Source organism: Protomyctophum bolini, assembly GCF_963924005.1.
Source record: "Protomyctophum bolini genome assembly, chromosome: 14".
Taxonomy (NCBI): domain Eukaryota; kingdom Metazoa; phylum Chordata; class Actinopteri; order Myctophiformes; family Myctophidae; genus Protomyctophum; species Protomyctophum bolini.
In genome coordinates, this window is record NC_137875.1 from 3405744 (window position 1) to 3427514 (window position 21771).

Consider the following 21771-nt stretch of genomic DNA (forward strand, 5'->3'; position numbering starts at 1 on the left):
AAAAAACACAAAACCAAAACATTGTCACGTTAGTTAGTGTCACACAACACCATGCAGACAACTCACAGAAAAGCCTTAAAACAGTGTAAAAAGAAAAGGTTTTCCTTAATGATCTGTTCATTATTACACACCATTCGTTTTTAGACACCGGAATACAAGACAAGTCCAGATTAAAACCCGACGGCGGTTATATCTCTGTCGTCCGCACGACAGCGTGCTGCACAAAAACGCTCAGACAAGTCGGCCATTCGAAGGCACCATATTAGTGGGCCCTCGAATAGGAGCCCTTGTCCCCCAGTGTGAGCTTTGTAGATGCAACACCGCACACCATGCAGACAATACCTCTGCCGGGCTATCTCGCCATGAGGGGCCGCCGCCGCCCCCGTCTCTCTCACTCGTTATCGCGTCGCCCCCGTCCCCCTTCAGCCAGCCCTCCAGCACCGGGCCCCCCCCCCCGCACTGCGACGGGCTGGTGCTGCGGGACGACACGTGTTGTTGTTGCGTTGGCGAGGGCGGGTGCACCAGGAAGTCCTCGCCCGGCGGCGGGGTGAAGGTGAGGAAGGGAGTGGCCGAGCTGGGCCGCGGCGGGTACGGCGGCGGCAGCGGGGAGGCGGAGGGGGAGGCGCCCGGGGAGACGCAGTACCCGTGGTGGTGGGCGGGGCCGCCGCCGCCGCCGCCCGCGGGAGGCACGGGGCTGGCGGAGAGGGAGGGCGGCAGGTACTCGCCGCAGCGGTAGGACACGGTGGGCAGCGGGGGCAGGGGGGGCGTGGGGGCGGCCGGCGGGCTGGCCCCGCCCACGGTCAGCGAGATCCACTCGCTGGAGATGGAGCGCACCTCGGGGGAGACGGAGCGGCGCGGGGAGTGGGGGAGGGGCATGGGGGAGGTGGCGGTCAGACGGTTACGGTACAGCTATCAGAGCACCGTACCGTACGGGACAGTGGCGGAGGAGGAGGAGGAGAAGAAGGGAAACGTAAAGGGGAAAAGGATGAAACAACTTATAAGGATGACGTCAAAAGCAACAAAACAATAAATGTAGTGGTAAAAAAAAAATGAAAATGCCCGGAGGCTTCGTTTGTTTTGTGAAGCGGCACGTTGTTGTTGTGCCTCGCCTCGCCTCGCCGTACCTGAGGAGACGCGTTGGTGCTGCGCTGAGGCGATTGGCTGACGGGAGGGTCGGGATACTCCACGCCGTTCTTGACGCGGGGTCGTTTGTGCACCTCGATGTAGGTGACGGGGAAGATGCCCTGGCGGTTGGTGCCGGAGACCTTGCCCTCGTACCAGTTCTCGTCCACTCTGCGGATCAACGTGATCCGTTCTCCCTGCACACACACACACACACACACACACACACACACACACACACACACACACACACACACACACACACACACACACACACACACACACACACACACACACACACACACACACACACACACACACACACACACACACACACACACACACACACACACACACACACACACACACACACACACACACACACAGCATAGTGTCAGCATAGTGCACAACCTCAGGGTGATAACAATAGTGTATGTAGGGCATCAGGGAGAAACCTCTTGCATCGTGTTTCAGCAGCATAAATCAACGTTGCCTTTGTGTGTACAGTACAGTACAGTACAGTACAGTACAGTATGTGACTGTGTGGAGTGTCTGAAGGGTGGAAATGTAACATGAGGCAAAGGTGTTACTGTAAAAATAGCATGCATGCTCAGCACGTACACTTCACTGGATGGATAAATAAGTATAGCTTTGAACGAGAAAAATGGGGAGCTGGGGCGGGGGGGTGGGGGGATTTGCTTAACCCATTCTGACCTGAGATCAGATTCATACGAGGTTTCCACTGGACACACGCTGTTCTGATGAACCCATTCTGACCCGAGATCAGATTCTAAAAATGTCAGTCGTTCTTCGATTTTTCAAAAATAGCAGACCTACAAGCTCGTAGCGCGCCACTCGGTGGCGCGCTATGAGCTTGTAGATCTGCTATTTTTCAATAGCTAAAGCATAACATGATGCTATCACCAAAATGGGTTCCCGTTCAGAATGGGTTAAATGGCATGATTCTGAATTCAAGTGTTAATCTGTTGAATTTGCGACTGTGATGGGTTTCTTCCCCACCGCATTTAAAACTGTCTCAGTGCCACATGACGCCTTTGGACGCCTCCCCCTGGTGGCCAAGAGTGCCAATGGCGCCTTTGGTCGCCTTTTTTAAATTATTTTTTAATCCATATTTTCGAAAATTCCTCTGATCTGGTGTGGAGGTGATGATATGCACATTACATGCACAATAGAATTATTGTATTTATAATGAGCTTCGGTGGCAACGAGGGCCAACACTGGTGCCCACCAGGTGGCACTGAATGAGTTTTAAGGGGTCGTGACATAAAAACATTTATTTTTTAGTTTTTGTAATTGTTCTTATTTTATTTATTTTTAGGTTTAGTAGCTTTTCTGTGGTCTGGGGTTTTCTGGCTCAAACAAGTGCTCTGATTTCCCTGGGTACTGTGAGGTAAGAGTCCACAAATCCCACATTATATGACATAACAATTTGCCAGAAGATGTCAGTGTTGAGGGATTTTGCCTGTTTTCATTGCAGCTCAAAAGGCACAGAAAAAAACAAATCCAATGAATGTTCAAAAGTTCCGGGTTGTGTGGCTGTACTTAATGCCATGAAACCTAAAATAAAAATATATAAATAACCTTTAAGTCATTGTAAAATGGCTGCCATGTGAATATTATTATGGCCAATATTCCATACCTTTCTGAAGGACATTTCCACCACCGTGTCCCCAGTGAAGTTAAAGCGTGCCAAGGCTTCTCCGTACTCCAGAACCTGGACCGGCACACATTTCTTTGGCTGGGCCTTCTCTGTGGGGGGGAGGAGCTGCAGGACAGACACGTACAACAGTGTGTGAGAAGAAACAGTGCAAATACTCACATTTATCTTTTTGTTTTTACTTAACCCATTCTGACCCGAGATCAGATTCATACGAGGTTTCCACTGGACACACACTGGTCTGATTAACCCATTCTGACCTGAGATCAGATTCTAAAAATGTCAGTCGTTCTTCGATTTTTCAAAAATAGCAGACCTACAAGCTCGTAGCGCGCCACTCGGTGGCGCGCTATGAGCTTGTAGGTCTGCTATTTTTCAATAGCTAAAGCATAACATGATGCTAACACCAAAATGGGTTCCCGTTCAGAATGGGTTAAGCAAAACATATCAATACTGAAATGCAGAACTACTCCGTTACAAGTAAAAGTCTGGAATTCAAATGTACAAAAAAAAAGTACAAAAGTACTCAAAGTACCAAACGTGGAAAGTTCTCAGTCATTATGCATAATGTCCCATTTCAAGTTTTCACATGTTTTAAACATCTTTTGAAAATAGCAGATCTACAAGCTCACAATGCGTCACATCGCGACGCATTGTGAGCTTGTACATCGGCTATTTTCAAATGGCCTAAGTGTATAAGTATAGTTACTGTTGTATGTTTTGTCATAATAATCTAAAGTAAAAGTAACACTTTTGGACCTGAAATGTAGTGGAGTACAAGTAAAAGTATTGGAAATTGGAAATTTAAGTCCAAATAAGAACAGTACTAGTAAATCTATTTAGTTACTTTCCACCAATGAGAGAACACCATTTGAACACATTCTCACGCCAGGCTTATTGCTCCTACTTCACACTCAGGCGTAACAACAAAAGGGTAACAGCAAAATGGCTGCCATGTGGTCAATATGACATCCACTTTACAGCGTCTATTCAGACTCACAGCTATTGAACTGCATGTAGAAATGTCATCATGGTAAATGGTGCATTTATGTAGCGTCTTTATCCAAGGCGCTTTACATAAATTGTGCATTACAGTCATTCACCACATTCATACACCGATAGCGGCGGAAACCATGCAAGGCACCAACCTGCACATCAGGAGCAATTAGGGGTTCAGAGTCTTGCTCAAGGACACTTCGACACTGACTCTGGGGGAGCCCACAGGGTTCGAACTGGCAACCTTGCGGTTACCATCCGGTCACTCTACCCCTGAGCCACCCCATATTTAAATTACATTTAAATTGTCTCATTGTGAAAGGGTAATACAGTTGCACTGCTTCAGTGGCAATGTGTCTTGTATACTTGCTATTCTGTCTATAGGTTCATTATTCAAGATTCAAGATTCAATAATTTATTTGCCATGTCAACAAGTTGATAGGAATTTGTCTTGGTTCATACTCAACATATACAGACAACCATAGATACACAAACAAGAAGGACAGTACAATACAAAAACAAAAACCAGCAGCATAGGAAATTACATTCAGTTTTTTAAAGTGCTATATGCATATACTATGAGTTCAGATGTCTAATGGCATCCCTGAAGCGACATGTTGAGCTCTGGATACTTCTATTACTCCTGCCTGATGGGAGGAGATTGAAGAGGTGATGTGCAGGATGGGAGTTGTCTGCAATGATTTTATTTGCCTTCCTAATTATTCTGGTGGAATAGAGTGAGGAAAGTGTAGGGAGGCTGCATCCTATGTTTTTTGATGTGCGACGTACTACTCTTTCCAGCATTGATTTGTCTTGAGAGGTTGTGTGACCAAACCAGACAAGCATAGAGAAGGTGAGAACACTTTCAATAGTGGCCTATAGAAGTAAGACAAAGACAAAATAAGTCTGCCTACCTCGACGTAACTTCTTGGGAAGATTCCCACTCTGCCGTGATGCTCCCCTTCGTACCAGTTCTGATCCACCTGTCGGACGATGTACACGATGTCTCCCTTTTGGAACGGCAACTCCCTGACAAAACACCACAGAAGACGGGTTTAGTGAAATGAAACAAATAAATACAATTATAATAAAACTTTCTTTGTATAGCACTTTTGATGACATGAAATGCAGCTCAAAGTGCTTTACAGAGCAATGGAGAAAAAAATAAAAGCAAGGCATGAACATAAAAAAACAAGCAGTAATGCTAATGCAATACAGTGAGGACATGAATAACAAAAAATAAAAGATTAATTAAAAGCAACGGTGTAGAAGTGGGTCTTGAGCTGTGCTTTAAAAATGTCTCCAGAGGCTGCCTGTCGAAGGTACAGTGGGAGTTTGTTCCATGCCGTCGGCCCGTAGAAGCAAAAAGCTGCTTCCCCGTATTTTTTAGTTGCCATTTTTTTAGGCAAAGCGAGCAGGCCAGCAGTGGAAGACCTTAGGGGGCGGTTTGGGACATATTTAGGCAGGCAGTCATGTAGGTAGGAAGGTGCGAGACCATTGAGAAACAAATGACACAAAAATAATTTGGCCTAGTCTAGTCTGGCTCAGATGTTGTTACAGCAGGCGTTCCCAAACCTTTGACCAAACTGTGACCAAATTAAATATTCGCCCTGGGACCCAAACTATAGTGAAAATAGCAGATCTACAAAGCTTGGCTATTTTGAGTACTTCTTAAATAGTTGTTCTAATGTATGGAATTTCTGAAATATTTCTTTCATTGCTTCATGACATTACTGAAAAAAATAATCATTTGATTTAGTTATTAATTTTTTTGGTGGGGGGGATGTTTTTTGAAAATGATTTGAAATAATAATAATAATTAAAAACCAAATGTAGGAGACTAAAGGGACCTGTGACAATGTGTCCACGACCCACAGTTTGGGGGAACAGTGTTGTTACAGAGTGTGTTGAACATGATGAAATGTGAACGCTTATATTTTCTCCCACAGAATATGTGATGCATGTTGTGGCAAACAAACAAACAAACAGACACGCCACAGTGACTTTCACCTACTTTAGAGTCTCAGCTCTGAAGTCGAAGCGAGCCAGGGCTGGAGTCCTCTGAGGGAACACAAAGCACAGCACGGTTAGAAGAGGAGAACACTATTCATTATTATTATTATTATAACAGGGGCCACCAGGTGGCACAGTCGGTAGTGTGACCTTCTAGCCTCACAGCTACAAGGTCCTGGGTTCCGCTGTGGGCACTGCTGGGGGCGTGTTCCCTCCTCCGCGACATCAGTGCCCATACCCGAGGCGGGGTTGACGAATAGGAGTTTGCATAATAATAATAATAATAATAATAATACCTGGGACTTATATAGCGCTTTTCTAATACCCAAAGACGCTTTACATGGTGGCCGGGGACGGACGGACGGACAGACATGAGAAAAGAAAACAAGTAAAACCAATAAGAACTGTACATGTAGCAGGTTAAAAACACATCAGCTCGGGAATGCTATTCTGAACAGGTGGGTTTTCAGTGCGGTTTTGAAGGTGGTAAGTGAGGGGGGGGCATCCCGGATCTGTTTGGGGAGGGGCATTCCAGAGGGTAGGGGCGGCCACGGAGAAGGCCCTGTTGCCCCAGGTTTGAGCCTGATCTTCTTGGGGATCATAAGGAGCATGTTCTCCCCATGTTCTCCCCGTGTCCCCTAGAGTAGTTACAGTACGGGTACCCTCACAAAAACGTGCAGTCTCTAAACTACCTCCCCCTGGCCAGTCGGGGCGCCAGGGGCCACCACCACAATTGAACATATACTGTACCCTTAATTAAAATGATACCCTTGATCAGACAGCATAGTAAAACAGCACCAGAGTACCAGAGAGCAGGCAGACAGCATAGTAAAACAGCACCAGAGTACCAGTTCACCTGGAGGTAACGTCGTCATGCCGCGGCGCTATGACGACTCACTTGGACACAGGATCTCTCAAAATAGAGAGTGAAATATTCACAGTGTGAAAATGGCACACTGTGTCCGTGGAGTGCACATATTCTGCGATAAACTCAAGCTGATATATTTACTCTGACACCTTTTGGTTCCACAACACAGCAGAGGAGGCCATCTGTGAACACAGACACCCCACTGACGCATGCCCCCCTCCCTCCCCCCAGCCAGGCACCAACTGACATAGCATCTGCCATCCATGTTATTTTTCCTTTAACCAGGTTCAACCTGACTGGCCTCCCTATTTTGGGCATTTCATTATAGGCGAAAAGTTTCCAATTTATTCATACACTTTCTATACTTTACAGTATATGGTATGTACAGTATCTATGTAGCCTATTATGTATAAGGCATAGATGCCAAATATTTGCTATTTGCCATTAAGTATTTAGTGTTATATCCACATGACATTATAGGCGATAATTTCATACAATTTACAAATGTTTAAGTATAGCAAAATTAAATATCAGATCTGTTGTAACCTTCGCGTCGCCACCAGGCTTTCCACCTCGGAGGAAAAAGCCTGGTCTGTGTTACTAAATTGTCGTGTGAACCAGTCTGGAGCGGATTATTATCGTTACGTCATGTTGTAGGAAAATTAGCAAGAGAGGCCGCAACTTGGCTTTACTTCCCGTATCTACGTGAGGTGGGCAGTAACATTATTAGGAGACAGGAAGAATGTTGGGGAGATATTTAGGAGACCATTTGTAGGCTTTTGTGTACCATTTCACCTCTAGTGGCTCCAATGAAGTCGGCCCATCTTCATAAATAGACCATCTTTGGTTGTATAGTCATTGTTTTGTAGTCATCAGGCAGGAACAAACAACAGGCAGGAACTTCCTTTTCCCTCAAACCATGAAGAATAACAATAAAAGCTCTCGTAGCCTGTGGCTTTTATTGAGAACATTTTGAGGGAAAAGGAAGTTCCGATTGATTGTTCACTGCCTGACGACGACTACGAAACAATGACGTAGCGATATCATCCTGATGACTACAAAACCATACTACAACATGACGTAGTGATATCATCCTGATGACTACAAAACCATACTACAACATGACGTAGTGATATCATCCTGATGACTACAAAACCATACTACAACATGACGTAGCGATATCATCCTGATGACAGTACATACAGTATACATACAGTAGATACAGTAGAAACATACCTCTATGCCTGATTTCCTCTTCTCCGTGTTGTCTGTGATGTTGAGCAGGTCTCCGAAGCGCTCGTTGGTGATGAACTGATGGTGCGTGGGGACGATGCCCGCGTGCCGCCGCGAAGCCGCGTCCGCCTCTTCCTGCTCGCGCTTCAGCCGCCGCTGCTCCTCCAGGACCTTCTGCCGGGAAAAACACACGGAGGAGGAAATGGGAGTCTCGTTTGTCTCGGGAAAAACAGACGAAGGAGGAAATGGGAGTCTCGTTTGTCTCGGGAAAAACACACGGAGGAGGAAATGGGAGTCTCGTTTGTCTCGGGAAAAACAGAGGAGGAAATGGGAGTCTCGTTTGTCTCGGGAAAAACAGAGGAGGAAATGGGAGTCTCGTTTGTCTCGGGAAAAACAGACGAAGGAGGAAATGGGAGTCTCGTTTGTCTCGGGAAAAACAGAGGAGGAAATGGGAGTCTCGTTTGTCTCGGGAAAAACACACGGAGGAGGAAATGGGAGTCTCGTTTGTCTCGGGAAAAACAGACGGAGGAAATGGGAGTCTCGTTTGTCTCGGGAAACAGAGACGGAGGAAATGGGAGTCTCGTTTGTCTCGGGAAAAACAGACGGAGGAAATGGGAGTCTCGTTTGTCTCGGGAAAAACAGACGGAGGAAATGGGAGTCTCGTTTGTCTCGGGAAAAACAGAGGAGGAAATGGGAGTCTCGTTTGTCTCGGGAGAAACAGAGGAGGAAATGGGAGTCTCGTTTGTCTCACTGACTGACGACCCCCCTGCCAAGATATAATGGCTTCCTTTTCTTTTTTACCCCACTGTTTTATTCATGCGACAGACTTATGTAACACGTTTGAATGTATAATGCATGAATATCTGAGTTTTTTTAAGACACGTAGACCGCAATGATACATTTTTTTATGTCAAATGCCTAATTTACACTGTCGCTTCCCGACAAGAACTGATCCGTTATATTTTCGGCAAGCGACACGGTACACGCAAAGGAGTATACATTGAGCTTAAATGATAGGGCAACAGATATGGGACAATTTCATATTGTATTATGACGTATCTAGGCAACAATATCAGTTGCTTTTTTATATATAATTACATAGAAATGACTTAAAGGTGATATAGGCAGGTTTTCAGCCAAAAATCAAAATATTTATCTATCTATATTTGTGGCCTTATTCCCTCTATCTTCCCCTATATTTTGATGCTGAGCTGCTGCCCTGTAGACATACACTCTCCCTTTGTCTCCCTCTATGTGTTTGTATCTGTTTATATCCACTGTTGTTTATGTGTCGGGACGTCAGGAAGTGTGTTGGGAGGAGGGTCTGTGTGGGGCGTGACGCGGAGTCTTAGCCAATCACAGCGCGAGGGTGTGACTGTGTGTTCGACCCAGCAGTATTATAATGAAAACGCAATGCGATTTCATTGCAAGTATAATATTATCCCCATATCTTAGTTTCACCATTGTTCATGTGAAATAGTATGTTTATGATGTAATATGTAAGCCTGTTGAAATTATGAGAATCGCTATGTATAGCGCATGGTTGGGTGGTCCGGCCGGCTTGAAGCTTGCATTCAACCCGTGCTCGCCAACGGTGACAAGCCGTCGCTGATCATCATAGCGATTTTTCTTCATTGCAATGAATAACCGTGGACAAAGTAGTTCACATGAACGATGCTGTAGTGGCTGGGGCATTTGAGGGGCAATATGTTTTATATGCACGATTACAAATGAAAGATAATTGAATTGAGAGCCAGTGAGTCTGCTCCACTACTTCCTACTTCCTCATTTGCGGGACTCGTCGTGTCAGTCTTGTGATATTGTGATTACGCTACAGTTACCCTTAAAAAAACATGTCAACTCAATGTCATTGTTGTAACTATGACATCGATAGAAATTCATAATTTTTTAATGTCATATTTAGCCATACGAGCGCAATATCCATAGCGTCCCTCCCAGCAGCAACAACAACCCCATAGCCTGAAGTGACCTGGCTCAGCCAATAGAATGACGGGGGGAGGGGGGTGGAGCTAGATTTTAATTTGTTTGGAAACACTCGATCAATTCTGTGTACAAACACTGGAAACTTGTCTACAATACCTTTAAAAGGCGGCTGTGCACAGAAGGTAGTAGCTGAATGGAATTGAAGTGGATGAAGTAGCTAATTATTGTACAGTACTTTCTGTAATGACTGTATGTGGTACAATATCGGCCTGTATAAATGTTTTATTGTAAATTAAAATATTTTGAAACTATAGCTCTAATTGCAATGCTCTGGAACCCTTTCTACAGCCAAATAGCTCGGGTGAACTTTACCAAGCAGATCTACAAGCTCATAGCACGCCACCGAGTGGCACGCTACGAGCTTGTAGGTCTGCTATTTCTTTTAAATCGTGAAAATGTGCCTGAAATCTTTGAATATATATATTCTTTCCGAGCAAGTTTTTAACTCAAATCTTTGCTTCTGGAGGGGTCTCTGGAACAGATGGGGGTCGACGGCCAAATACATCTAGTTTTGGGGGTCTGCTATGACATGAAAATGTTTGAAAACGACTGACACAGAAACATTAGTTCTTAAAACACAGTTTAGAAAACTGTCAGGAATTAGAAGGCCTTTGTGTAGAATCGTCCTCAGGACCAAACGGGTTAAGTGTCTCCACAAGGAAGTTTGTTTTTGTGGTTTAAAGAGGAAGTTACCTCTTTATCACCATGACGTCTCCTCAGCACATCATCCTGGTTCTCCCCGTGAGCGGGGGACGAGTCCGAGTCTGGAAGGAAGCAGAACCATTAGTTATACTGTTGAAGCACTGGCGTCTCCATTGAAGCACTAGTGTCTCCATTGAAGCACTAGTGTCTCCATTGAAGCACTAGCGTCTCCATTGAAGCACTAGCGTCTCCATTGAAGCACTAGCGTCTCCATTGAAGCACTAGCGTCTCCATTGAAGCACTAGCGTCTCCATTGAAGCACTATAGTGTCTCCATTGAAGCACTAGTGTCTCCATTGAAGCACTAGCGTCTCCATTGAAGCACTAGCGTCTCCATTGAAGCACTAGCGTCTCCATTGAAGCACTAGCGTCTCCATTGAAGCACTATAGTGTCTCCATTGAAGCACTAGTGTCTCCATTGAAGCACTAGCATCTCCATTGAAGCACTAGCGTCTCCATTGAAGCACTGGCGTCTCCATTGAAGCACTAGTGTCTCCATTGAAGCACTATAGCGTCTCCATTGAAGCACTAGCGTCTCCATTGAAGCACTAGCGTCTCCATTGAAGCACTAGTGTCTCCATTGAAGCACTAGCGTCTCCATTGAAGCACTATAGCGTCTCCATTGAAGCACTAGTGTCTCCATTGAAGCACTATAGCGTCTCCATTGCATTTATACAAGAAAACATTGTGCTGTTGTTACAGTCCTCGCTTTCAGTGAATAGAGCAACATGTAGGAATATATCAAATAGGCCTTTGTTCATGCTTTGACCAAACATCATGTGTGTAGTAAAAAGAAAAACACCAATGATAACAATAAAACAAAATGCACACACACACACACACACACACATCCAAAAAGCAAACCGTATTCCCACATGCACATAGGAATAAAAACACAGAGTGATTGAATGTATGTTCATGAAAAGAAAAAGAAAAAGAAAAGGAGAAAAAAAAGAATGAATCGAAGAAACAAAGAAATGAAACACAACATTTTTGTTCTTCTCGGACAGAAAATACACAAAAAGACAAAATGGTTTCACTGTTAATTATAAACTTCTATGACCAAAGAGAGCATCATCTCAGTTTATAGTTCATTCCACTCAGTGGACTACGGTACGTGGCTGTGCTATTTAGTTTACGCCCCAACCTCAACATATTGTACTGTAGAAGGATTTCACTGTATTCCCCAAAGGAAGGGTATTGAGAAATACATAACTATAGCAGCTTTCTTTCTGTGAGCTGTATTTGTCACCCGGCATACTGTACTCAGTGTGTGTGTGTGTGTGTGTGTGTGTGTGTGTGTGTGTGTGTGTGTGTGTGTGTGTGTGTGTGTGATAAAACAATGCTCCAGCTGCTAATCTCAAAGGAAGCCAAAGCAGGAAACATCTTGCTTGACTTCAAAACCCCAAAACCTCATCATAGTGACAGAATGGAAGATGCAGATGTTGAACACAGTCCCCCCTCCCCCTCCCCCACAGACAGAGAAATAAAAACAAAACAAAAATAATTAAAAATAATACTGACACTGTAATACATCACTTTGAGAAGACATGTATGCAATGCTACTTGGAGTGACCGCCATAAACATTATAGATTCGCCAAAAAAGATGCAATAGCATAATATTACAGGTCTGTGACGCTGTAACCTTATTGAGCTGCCTGTTGAAGTCACTTGAATTTCAACTTTGATATACTTTAGGGTTATAATAATAAAACTTTTATGCAACCTCCAATCATAATTCTATAGTACAAATCAACCCTTTTAACCCATTCTGGGCGGGAACCCCTTTTTTGGTGTTAGCATTATGTCATGCTTTAGCTATTGAAAAATAGCAGATCTCTTGTAGATCTGCTATTTTTGAAAAATCAAAGAACCACTGACATAGAAACATAGCTTTTTTTTTACAGAAAACTGTCAGGATGTAGAAGAACATTTTTTATAGAATCTGATCTCAGGTCAGAATGGGTCGGGTGGCGAGTAAATGCTTATGTGGCAACCGGGGCGTTCTTGCATGCACCTCAAATCTGATGTCACCAGAAGGACACGAATAATATACATTACCAAAAAGCTGCCTGAGTTCCACTAAAGTCACTGAAGGTTTGTGATGGGTGTCTGGGGGGAGGGGGGTGGGGACGGGGGGCGCAAGACCTTGACTCATTCACCATGAAATGGAAGAGAGTGCCAAAAAAAAAACACCACACTCAGACGGAGGAGGTTCTAACACACCACACAGACCAGAGATGGAAGGTTTCAGCGTCACGTTGTGGCACGAAGAAGAGGGACACAAAAAGAAAAACGAAAAAGACGAAGAGTCGAGAAAACGGAAAAATGAAGGGACCACAGAGATGGGGGGGGGCACGCATGTATAGGTGCGGGACAGAGGAAGACGGGTGTGGTGGTGACAGGGGGGGTGGAGAGAGGAGAAAGGAGATAGCCACCTCTGCGGTAAGAAGCGGCCGTGTTGTTGTTGGGGTGTAGGAGGTTTCCGTTGGCGTCCATGAAGCCCTCCCCGTTAGTCAGGCGGGGCTCCGTGGGGGCGGCGGGGCCTCCCTCCTCCCCGTTGCTCTGCAGCCTCTCCAGAACCTCCAGGGAGGAGAGGCGCCGGGGGACGGAAGGCCTCCGCTCGGGGGAGGAGGCCATGACGCCGAGCCGCGGGCTCCCGCCGGCGGACATGGCCCTGGTGGCCGTTATTAGGGTCCTGCGTCCTGGCGCCCGCTGCTGCTGGGACTGCAGGGACTTGCGTAGCCGGAAGGGCGCCGGGCCCATGAGGAAGCGGTTCCCGGGCAGGGCGCTTATTACCGAGGCCTTCTTCTCCCCTGGAGGCTGCGTGGCGGCCGCGGCGGTGGTGGCCTGCTGCCGCTCGTGCCTCAGGATGGTGGTGAAGCGCGTGTAGGACGCGGGGCAGGAGCCTTTACACTTGCTGGGTTTGAGGTGGAGGTGGTGGTTCAGGTGGTTCAGGTGGTGTTGGTGTTGGTGGTGGAGGTGGGGGTGGCCGTGCTGTGGAAGGGAAGGCGTGGTTGGATTTGTTGTGGGGCTCTCTGACGCGCTGGGGCTCGGCGTTGTCCTGGGGATCCCTGGGGAGTGGTCCTCCGTCCGAGTCCCCGAGGGGGACAACGTCCTAGTCCCCAAGGGAGACCCTGTCTGCCCCGAGGGAGACCCCGTCCTAGTCCCCAAGGGGGACCCCGTCTGCCCCGAGGGGGGCCCCGTCTGCCCCGAGTGGGACCCGATCCTAGTCCCCGAGGGGGACCCCGTCCTAGTGCCAGAGGGAGACCCCGTCCTCTCCCAGGACGCGGCCTCCTCCGTGGCTCCGTTGCCCGGCGGCGAGGCCTCCTCCCTGGGCGCCCCTCCTCGGGGGGCGTCCCCCAGAGGGCCGGGGTCAGCAGCGGTGACCAGCAGGGACTCTGCGGACACGGCCGAGGCCATGTAGAGGTGTGGCGTGGGGCTGTGCGGCGCCGAGGGTCCAGAGTGGTGCAGGGTGGGCAGCGAGGAGCAGCGGGTGGGCAGCGGGCTGGACCGCTGGATGATCATCTCGAACTCGCTGACCCGCGACGACACCGAGTCCCGCGGCGGAACGCTCCCGTCGTCGTCCGAGCGCTCGCCGTTCCCGTCGCCCCCGTCGCCCCCGTCGACCCCCCGGGCCTTCTCGAAGAGGGACGCCAGGTTGCGGACGCTGCCCGCGGGGGAGGAGCCCAGCGAGCCGCCGGGCCTCTGGATGTGGTGCATGGTCCGGTACAGGCTGGAGAACTCCGACACGCTCCTCCGGGGCGCCGCGGGGGAGGGGGAGGAGTCACACCCCCCCGGGCCGTCCGTCGCCACGGCGTGGGAACAGGACTCCTCCCCCCCGCCCCCGGCACACATGTCCATAGAGCCACATGTCCTGGTGTACAGGTCCTCACAGCTGTGGGCCGACCTGGGGTTTCGCTCTGCAGACCTAGTCCTCATGCACTCCTGACTCTCGCCACTGGGGGGCAGAAGCTTGGGCTTGAACTTGGAAGGGAGGATTTGGGGTATGCAGGCTTTGGCAGCGGACAGGGCCTTCTTACCCTGACACTGGTTACCTATTGCATTACTGGCCACGCGACTATTTACAGAGGAGCAGGGGGAAATTATATAGCCATTCCCACCTTTATAATCCACTGGCAAGCATGCAGGACAACAGAATAAACAACATATTAGGTTACAATGGTCACAGGGTCACACACACACACATACACACTAAAACACAGTGTCAGGCACAGTTCTGAAGTTAAACAACACCGGCTTCCGTCCAAAACTGATGAGAAGAGGGAAGCAGACTTGATGCATTTTTAAACACATCAAGTAATCAAAATGATGTTATATTAATATAGCGTGGCACTGCATGTGTAATATGAAGTACAATAAGGCTCTGTTAAAGATGGAGCTATATAAATACCAAGTATTATGTAAATCTAATGGTTTGTACTTTTTAGTGGAGATCACTGTAAGCAGCAACATGAATAGTGAAAAACAACACAAAGGATAATACGAGAATATTATGCCAATGGAAAGCTATGCGATGCTGGAAGTTATGTAAAAAATCAAAACAAAAAAAACATAAAACATAAAACAAAGGTAAAGGATTTCCTGCACGTGCACGTGTCTCACTGCAATATCAATAGATATTTATAACAACAACAAAAAGGCCTAACAAAAGCATTCAAAGTAAAAGGCCTTACTGTGTGAACTCAAAACCACGTGTGCAGATCATCTGCCTGCTCATGACTATTAATAATTATAGTCCTAGATATTCACACTTTGATTGATTTCATATCACATAATAATAACGCCACATTATGATCCTGTCTGTAATATTTCACTGTGCTCTCTCTGTACAGTATACTGTCTCTGCTGATCTGTTGCTCCCACCGTCCTCTGATCTGTCGCTGTAGTTATGAATGTGTTCTGCAGTACTTGACTCTTCAACGTAGGGGGGGGGGCATCGGTCTACCTAACAGTTCCTCATAAGCTGCAGTACTTGACTCTTCAACGTAGCTAACAGTTCCTCATAAGCTGCAGTATGTGACTCTTCAACGTAGCTAACAGTTCCTCATAAGCTGCAGTATGTGACTCTTCAACGTAGCTAACAGTTCCTCATAAGCTGCAGTATGTGACTCTTCAACGTAGCTAACAGTTCCTCATAAGCTGCAGTATGTGACTCTTCAACGTAGCTAACAGTTCCTCATAAGCTGCAGTATGTGACTCTTCAACGTAGCTAACAGTTCCTCATAAGCTGCAGTATGTGACTCTTCAACGTAGCTAACAGTTCCTCATAAGCTGCAGTATGTGACTCTTCAACGTAGCTAACAGTTCCTCATAAGCTGCAGTATGTGACTCTTCAACGTAGCTAACAGTTCCTCATAAGCTGCAGTATGTGACTCTTCAACGTAGCTAACAGTTCCTCATAAGCTGCAGTACGTTGACTCTTCAACGTAGCTAACAGTTCCTCATAAACTGCAGTACGTGACACTTCAACGTAGCTAACAGTTCCTCATAAGGGCGCACCGCAGACGGAATGAGGAAAAGAAACATCCCTTTCTCACCCTGTGTGAGAGTTCTGCTGAAGCGTGACTAATCTCTCCGTCTCAGTCATGTCCGACAGAGACAAAGCGCGCACGTGGAGAGCACAGAGAAGGCGATGTTGATACCCAAACATCTGCTTCTGGCATCCAGAGTGAGGCTAAACCCTGTTCGTTCACTCTCAGGGAAGTTTAGTTCCTTGAGACACAGAAAGCCGTATACTGTTATTGCTGTATTGATTTATTTTCATAGGCAGAAGGCAGAAGGCAGAGAGCGGCTCCGTGGCCTTGTAGTTTAACAGTCTCCGCCCTGAGACTGGGAGGTCGGGGGAATCAATTCCTGGCCCGAGTCATACCCGAAGACTATAAAAACGGGGGACCCGGTGCCTCCCTGCTGGGCACACGTGCTGGATCGCGGGGGGGGGTAAGTCCCATGCGGCATGTATACGTCAAGCTGCCTCATGCTACGGAAACAGGAGATAGGCTCCTGACCTATGGGGCCTGCACATACCTCAGGAACTGTTGGTTCCCCGAGGCAGAGAGACACACCATGAAGGTTACTTTTCTTTGTGCTTTTCGACACCGCACCACCATCGTGTGCCTGTCGAACGCACGGCCACTCAGTCTAGACGCATGGAGGTGGAGATTTAGGCCTGAAGGAGGAGGGAGCGTATGGCCCGTCAGATGACTTCGCTCAAGCCTCGCAGCTCGGAATCCTTGGACGGCAGTTTCTAAACTACTTGTTACACTACTAAGGATTTTAGTCGAGCATTTAGAAGCACGAAGCTGATAAGCTTTGATGCATAATCAGTCAGCTATAAAACATCACTTCTCTTCGTTTTCCTAAACGAAAGCCCTTCAGCTATACTATAAAATACAAAGAATAATAAGTTAGGATTATCTACTATACGTTCAGCATTTACGTGACACCGCTAACTACAAATAGACACATTTAAAACACAACAAGCTCTCTGACATGCTTGACTTTGGAGCAAGCGTCATGACTTCTCGGTTTGGGATGACAGGCATTGGGGACAACATTGCCTGTTGCGCAAGACATGTCCCCTCCCTTTCTCCTCCTCCTTCTCCCTCTCCTCCCTCTCCTCAGTATTTCTCTATCTGGTCATGTGCAGCTCTGGCATTCCAGGCTCTGACCTCACAGTGACAGCTGACTTCCTCATGAATTCCCACCCTCTTCTGTTTATCTCGCCCGTGTCTGGTCAGGCTGAGCGGAGGCCTGTTTATCTCTCTCTCTCTCCCTTTCCCTCCTCATCCGTCCCTGGCTCTAAGGCCTCGCCCTATAAAGCTGGCCTAATGGCTGCCTGCTCACAAGTGAAGCACAAGAGAGGGGAGGGGAGGGGGGGGGGGGGGGTAAGGGGGGGGATCCCCAAAGTTAGCTTCCATTGACCTAAAAACAAAAAGAGAGCCTCACTCCTTCCATGACTTCTCCTAAAGCAGATGGCCGGCACAGCGTTCCATGGAAACGTCCCAAAACTAAAAAAACAGGGGTGTGCGGGGGAAAGGAAAGGAAAGGAAAAAGAAAACTGCAGTGGGAATGAATGCTGCGAGGTGATTGGCCATTGCCATGATATAACCTGGAGCGAAGAGAATGTGTGGAGATTCCAACGTAAAAAAAAGTTAAAAGGAAACACATGTGTATCCCTGACATGTTAACCGCTTAGCGTTGCTGTCTGCAACACATTGGCTCTGTCTCTCAGTGGTTAAATGGCGCACGCACGCGACGCACGCACGCAACGCACGCACGGAACGCACGCACGCGACGCACGCACGCAACGCACGCACGCAACGCACGCACGCAACGCAACGCACGCAACGCACGCACGCAACGCACGCAACGCACGCAACGCACGCAACGCACGCACACGCGTCCCCAGCAACGACATGTTGTGTCGCATGTTTTGTAAAGCTACCTTTGGAGGACGTGCTCCCGTGCCGCTTGTTGTTGAGCGCCCGTAGACCCTGCAGGGGGATGTCTCCGCCCTCCAGCACGCTCTTGTAGACATGGCGGTCGTTGTCAGGAGCCCCGGGCTCGCTGTTGGGCGACCCCCGGTCCGTCTCCACCTCGCCGTGTCCTCCTGACGTACACGAGGAGCTGGGAGAGGGAGAGAGAGACAAAACATACACATTATTACTGCTGGAAATTTAAACCATTCTGACCTGAGATCAGATTCTAAAAAATGTCTTCTATGTCAAGTCGCTCTTCGATTTTTCAAAAATAGCAGATCTACAAGCTCGTAGCGCGCCACTCGGTGGCGCGCTACGAGCTTGTAGATCTGCTATTTTTCAATAGCTAAAGCATAACGTAATGCTATAACACCAAAAGGGGTTCCCGCGTAAAATGGGTTAAACGGTCACGTTTATTTGGATAAGTTTGCATGAAATGCGTTTATTGGAGGAACAGAGGCACCCCCCTTTTGGAAACGGTAGTGCGCTGCTGCCATGTGGCTTTCATTGGATACGTTCTGACGTAATGAACCCTATAAAGCACACTGCAGATTTAACCCATTTTAGGCGGGAACCAGCATTCTGTCCTACTTTAGCTGTTGAAAAATAGCAGATCTACACGCTCATAGCGTAGAGAGCTTGTAGATCTGCAATTTTTTAGAAAAATCGTGAAAATGTGTCGCAAATCTTTGAAAATATATTCTTTCAGAGCGAAGGTTTTTAACTCAAATCTTTGCTTCTTGGGAGGTGCTTGGATCAATATATTTTCAAATGGGGGGGGGGGGGTCGGGGGCCAATTATATATGATTTTTGGGGTCCTTGATATGACATATTGAGCACCACTGATAGAAACTGTAGAAACAGGGGTATATTTTTTAACAAACTAAGGATTTAGAAGATTATTTTTTTAATTTCGACGTCAGGCCTAAAAAGGTTAAGGGAGACAAACTATGCTGGGACAAAAATAATGGTGCTTTTAAAACACAAGAATGTGTGGAATTTTGGACCAACTGTTAAGAACACTGTTAAAGAATGGACTCCTACCCTTATTTTGACATTCCGATGTGAGAGATTGCTAAAAATATTCCCCGACTGTTTTCCAAATGGATGCACCTGTACTAACTCTGAGGTTTATGCTCTGCTCTGCATGCCGACTGACGTGCTTGGAATTCTGCTTCTCTATTTGTGCAGACAGGGTGAGCTCATTAACTCACACACACATTCTAGCATCGCCATAAATCTAGGCGAAAAACAAAACATCAAAAAATATGTTAAAAAAAAATATTTTTTTGTTGTTGTTTTTTTCCCTTCTTTTCTGTTGCTTCCTCTGCATTTTGCCAAGTCACACTTTTTACAAGCATCCACGGGCCAATTTACAGATATATTATTGCACTAGTTATTCACCTCCTCAACAATAATCCCTTTCATAGAGCTCTTTGGAACACTGCCGGCAGCAGAAAGGCCAAACTTTATAGGCAACAGAAGGCTAACGTTTAGTATAGTTACACATTCAATAGTTTGAATAAAATACGGCACAGGACTTGCACACAAGGATCCGAGTATAACGCAGTGGAAGACCTCAGACTTTGGTGAAGTCATAGAGAGAGAAGTAGGAAAGTAGGACCCTGCTACAGTGCAGCGGCATATAACCGCTAAAGTTTAACAGAACCATGACACCACAGACCAAAAATGTACCATACTGTACAAACTCCATTTCAATGGGCACACAATTTAAATGTTGCCAAACTTGCTGACACATGCCGGTCGATTCACTGTAAGTTACATTAGCAAGACTCCTGGAATAGACTCAGTGGTAATCCTGACTCACACAACAACCTGACTTGGGTGCTATTAGATTTACCTAATAAAATGACTCTCTCTCTCTCTATCTCCCTCTCTCTCTCTCTCTATCTCCCTCTCTCTCTCGCTGTCTCTCTCCCTCTCTCTCTTTCCCTCTCCCTCTCACACAGGATGTTACTGACCTCACTGCAACTCAGAAATAACATTAGCTGTCCATTCACTAGTTAGCCAGTTATCTGCAACGACGGACACTAAGGGAGATGCCAAGTGAAGGAAGTTTAGTTTTACAGTCAGCAAAAGCTATTATCTTTGCAAGGGAATGATCTACCAAACTGTCCATCTCCAATTTCAAAGGCCCCCCAAAGGAAAAGTCCCATGCAAAGGAAAAAGCTCCCACCCTAAACACATGTGCCTTTGAAGACCGTTTGGTGTGTGGGTTTGTGCTTTTTTTTTTTTACTCCTATGATGAAATGTTTAGGGGATGAACTCTCACTGCATCATCTATCTGGAAGCCATTAAACCATTTTTGTTTGTTGACACAAAAACATCATGAGGCATTACTGTATCATAAACACTTTAAAAAATAAAAAAGAAATGCATGTATACTTCTACTTTGTTCCAGCTTCTCTTCTAACCCATAGTTCTGAAGACAAACAGTCTAGTTTTATAGAAAGGTTCCGGCTGTATTTTTTTTTAGGGGAACAACAAAGCTATACACCCCTGTGTGGATGCTTACTGGCACAATCATGACAACAGATGGAAAGTTCTCTGCATAAACCCGGGGGACGGGGGGACGGGGGACGGGGGGACGGACGTTGTTGTCTTTTTGCTGGACGGGACGCGATGGGGAGCACAGGGAAAAGTCACCATGGCTCAGTGCAGAATTCCTTACATTTTATTACATAAACAGAAATAGAAATAGAAAGACATAAATCTCTTCTGACAGAAACAAAGCCATGGAGGACTTTACACTGTTTTGTTTTGCCTTGTTGATCAGATCACACATCTCCTTTCATCAGCGCAACTGTCTGTGTCCATTATATTACACTGACACACACATACAGTACACACACACACACACACACACACACACACACACTACACACACACACACACACACACACACACACACACACACACACACACACACACACACACACACACACACACACACACACACACACACACACACACACACACACACACACACACACACACACACACACACATCCATCCAGAGTGACCTAACGGTTTTTCAAAGATATGCAGCAGGGTGGGTTCGGGACGGAGTTCCCTCTATTCTTACACCATCACAGGCTGGACGAGTTTATACCGGGGGAAGGACTGCTGCTTTTTAAATCAAATCAACACGGAATGACCCACGACATCCCCCCCAAAACTATACCACCCCACGGAATGACCCACGACACCCCCCCCCCCAAAACTATACCACCCCACAGAATGACCCACGACATCCCCTCAAAACTATACCACCCCACAGAATGACCCACGACATCCCCCCCAAAACTATACCACCCCACGGAATGACCCACGACACCCCCCCCCCCAAAAAACTATACCACCCCACAGAATGACCCACGACATCCCCTCAAAACTATACCACCCCACAGAATGACCCACGACATCCCCCCCCAAAACTATACCACCCCACGGAATGACCCACGACATCCCCCCCCCAAAACTATACCACCCCACAGAATGACCCACGACACCCCCCCCCCCAAACTAAACCACCCCACGACATCCCCCCAAAAACTATACCACCCCAACAAAAACGCACCCTGAACAATCCAAACAGAAGGACACACTGTTCTGTCAGGGTTTCTTTTTTC

General features: G+C 46.9%; 1 protein-coding gene across 9 annotated transcripts in view; it reads right to left on the reverse strand.

The window, feature by feature from the left end:
- The window catches only part of sorbs1 (sorbin and SH3 domain containing 1), an 82164-nt gene that overhangs the window by 11619 nt on the left and 48774 nt on the right, over positions 1-21771 (reverse strand). For 7 of the 9 annotated variants that reach the window (XR_013965287.1, XM_080782224.1, XM_080782223.1 and 4 more), the window contains 8 exons: positions 18085-18266; positions 10608-10678; positions 7914-8084; positions 5811-5857; positions 4711-4825; positions 2783-2908; positions 1125-1319; positions 343-909 (listed from right to left, as the gene is read on the reverse strand). Coding sequence is in view for 8 of the 9 variants with exons in the window: in XM_080782224.1 (XP_080638350.1) it covers positions 343-909; positions 1125-1319; positions 2783-2908; positions 4711-4825; positions 5811-5857; positions 7914-8084; positions 10608-10678; positions 18085-18266 (1474 nt within the window). In the remaining variant the exon portion in view is untranslated. The remainder of the gene's footprint in view (positions 1-342; positions 910-1124; positions 1320-2782; positions 2909-4710; positions 4826-5810; positions 5858-7913; positions 8085-10607; positions 10679-18084; positions 18267-21771) is intronic. The other 2 variants (XM_080782229.1, XM_080782228.1) reach the window with 1 other exon arrangement.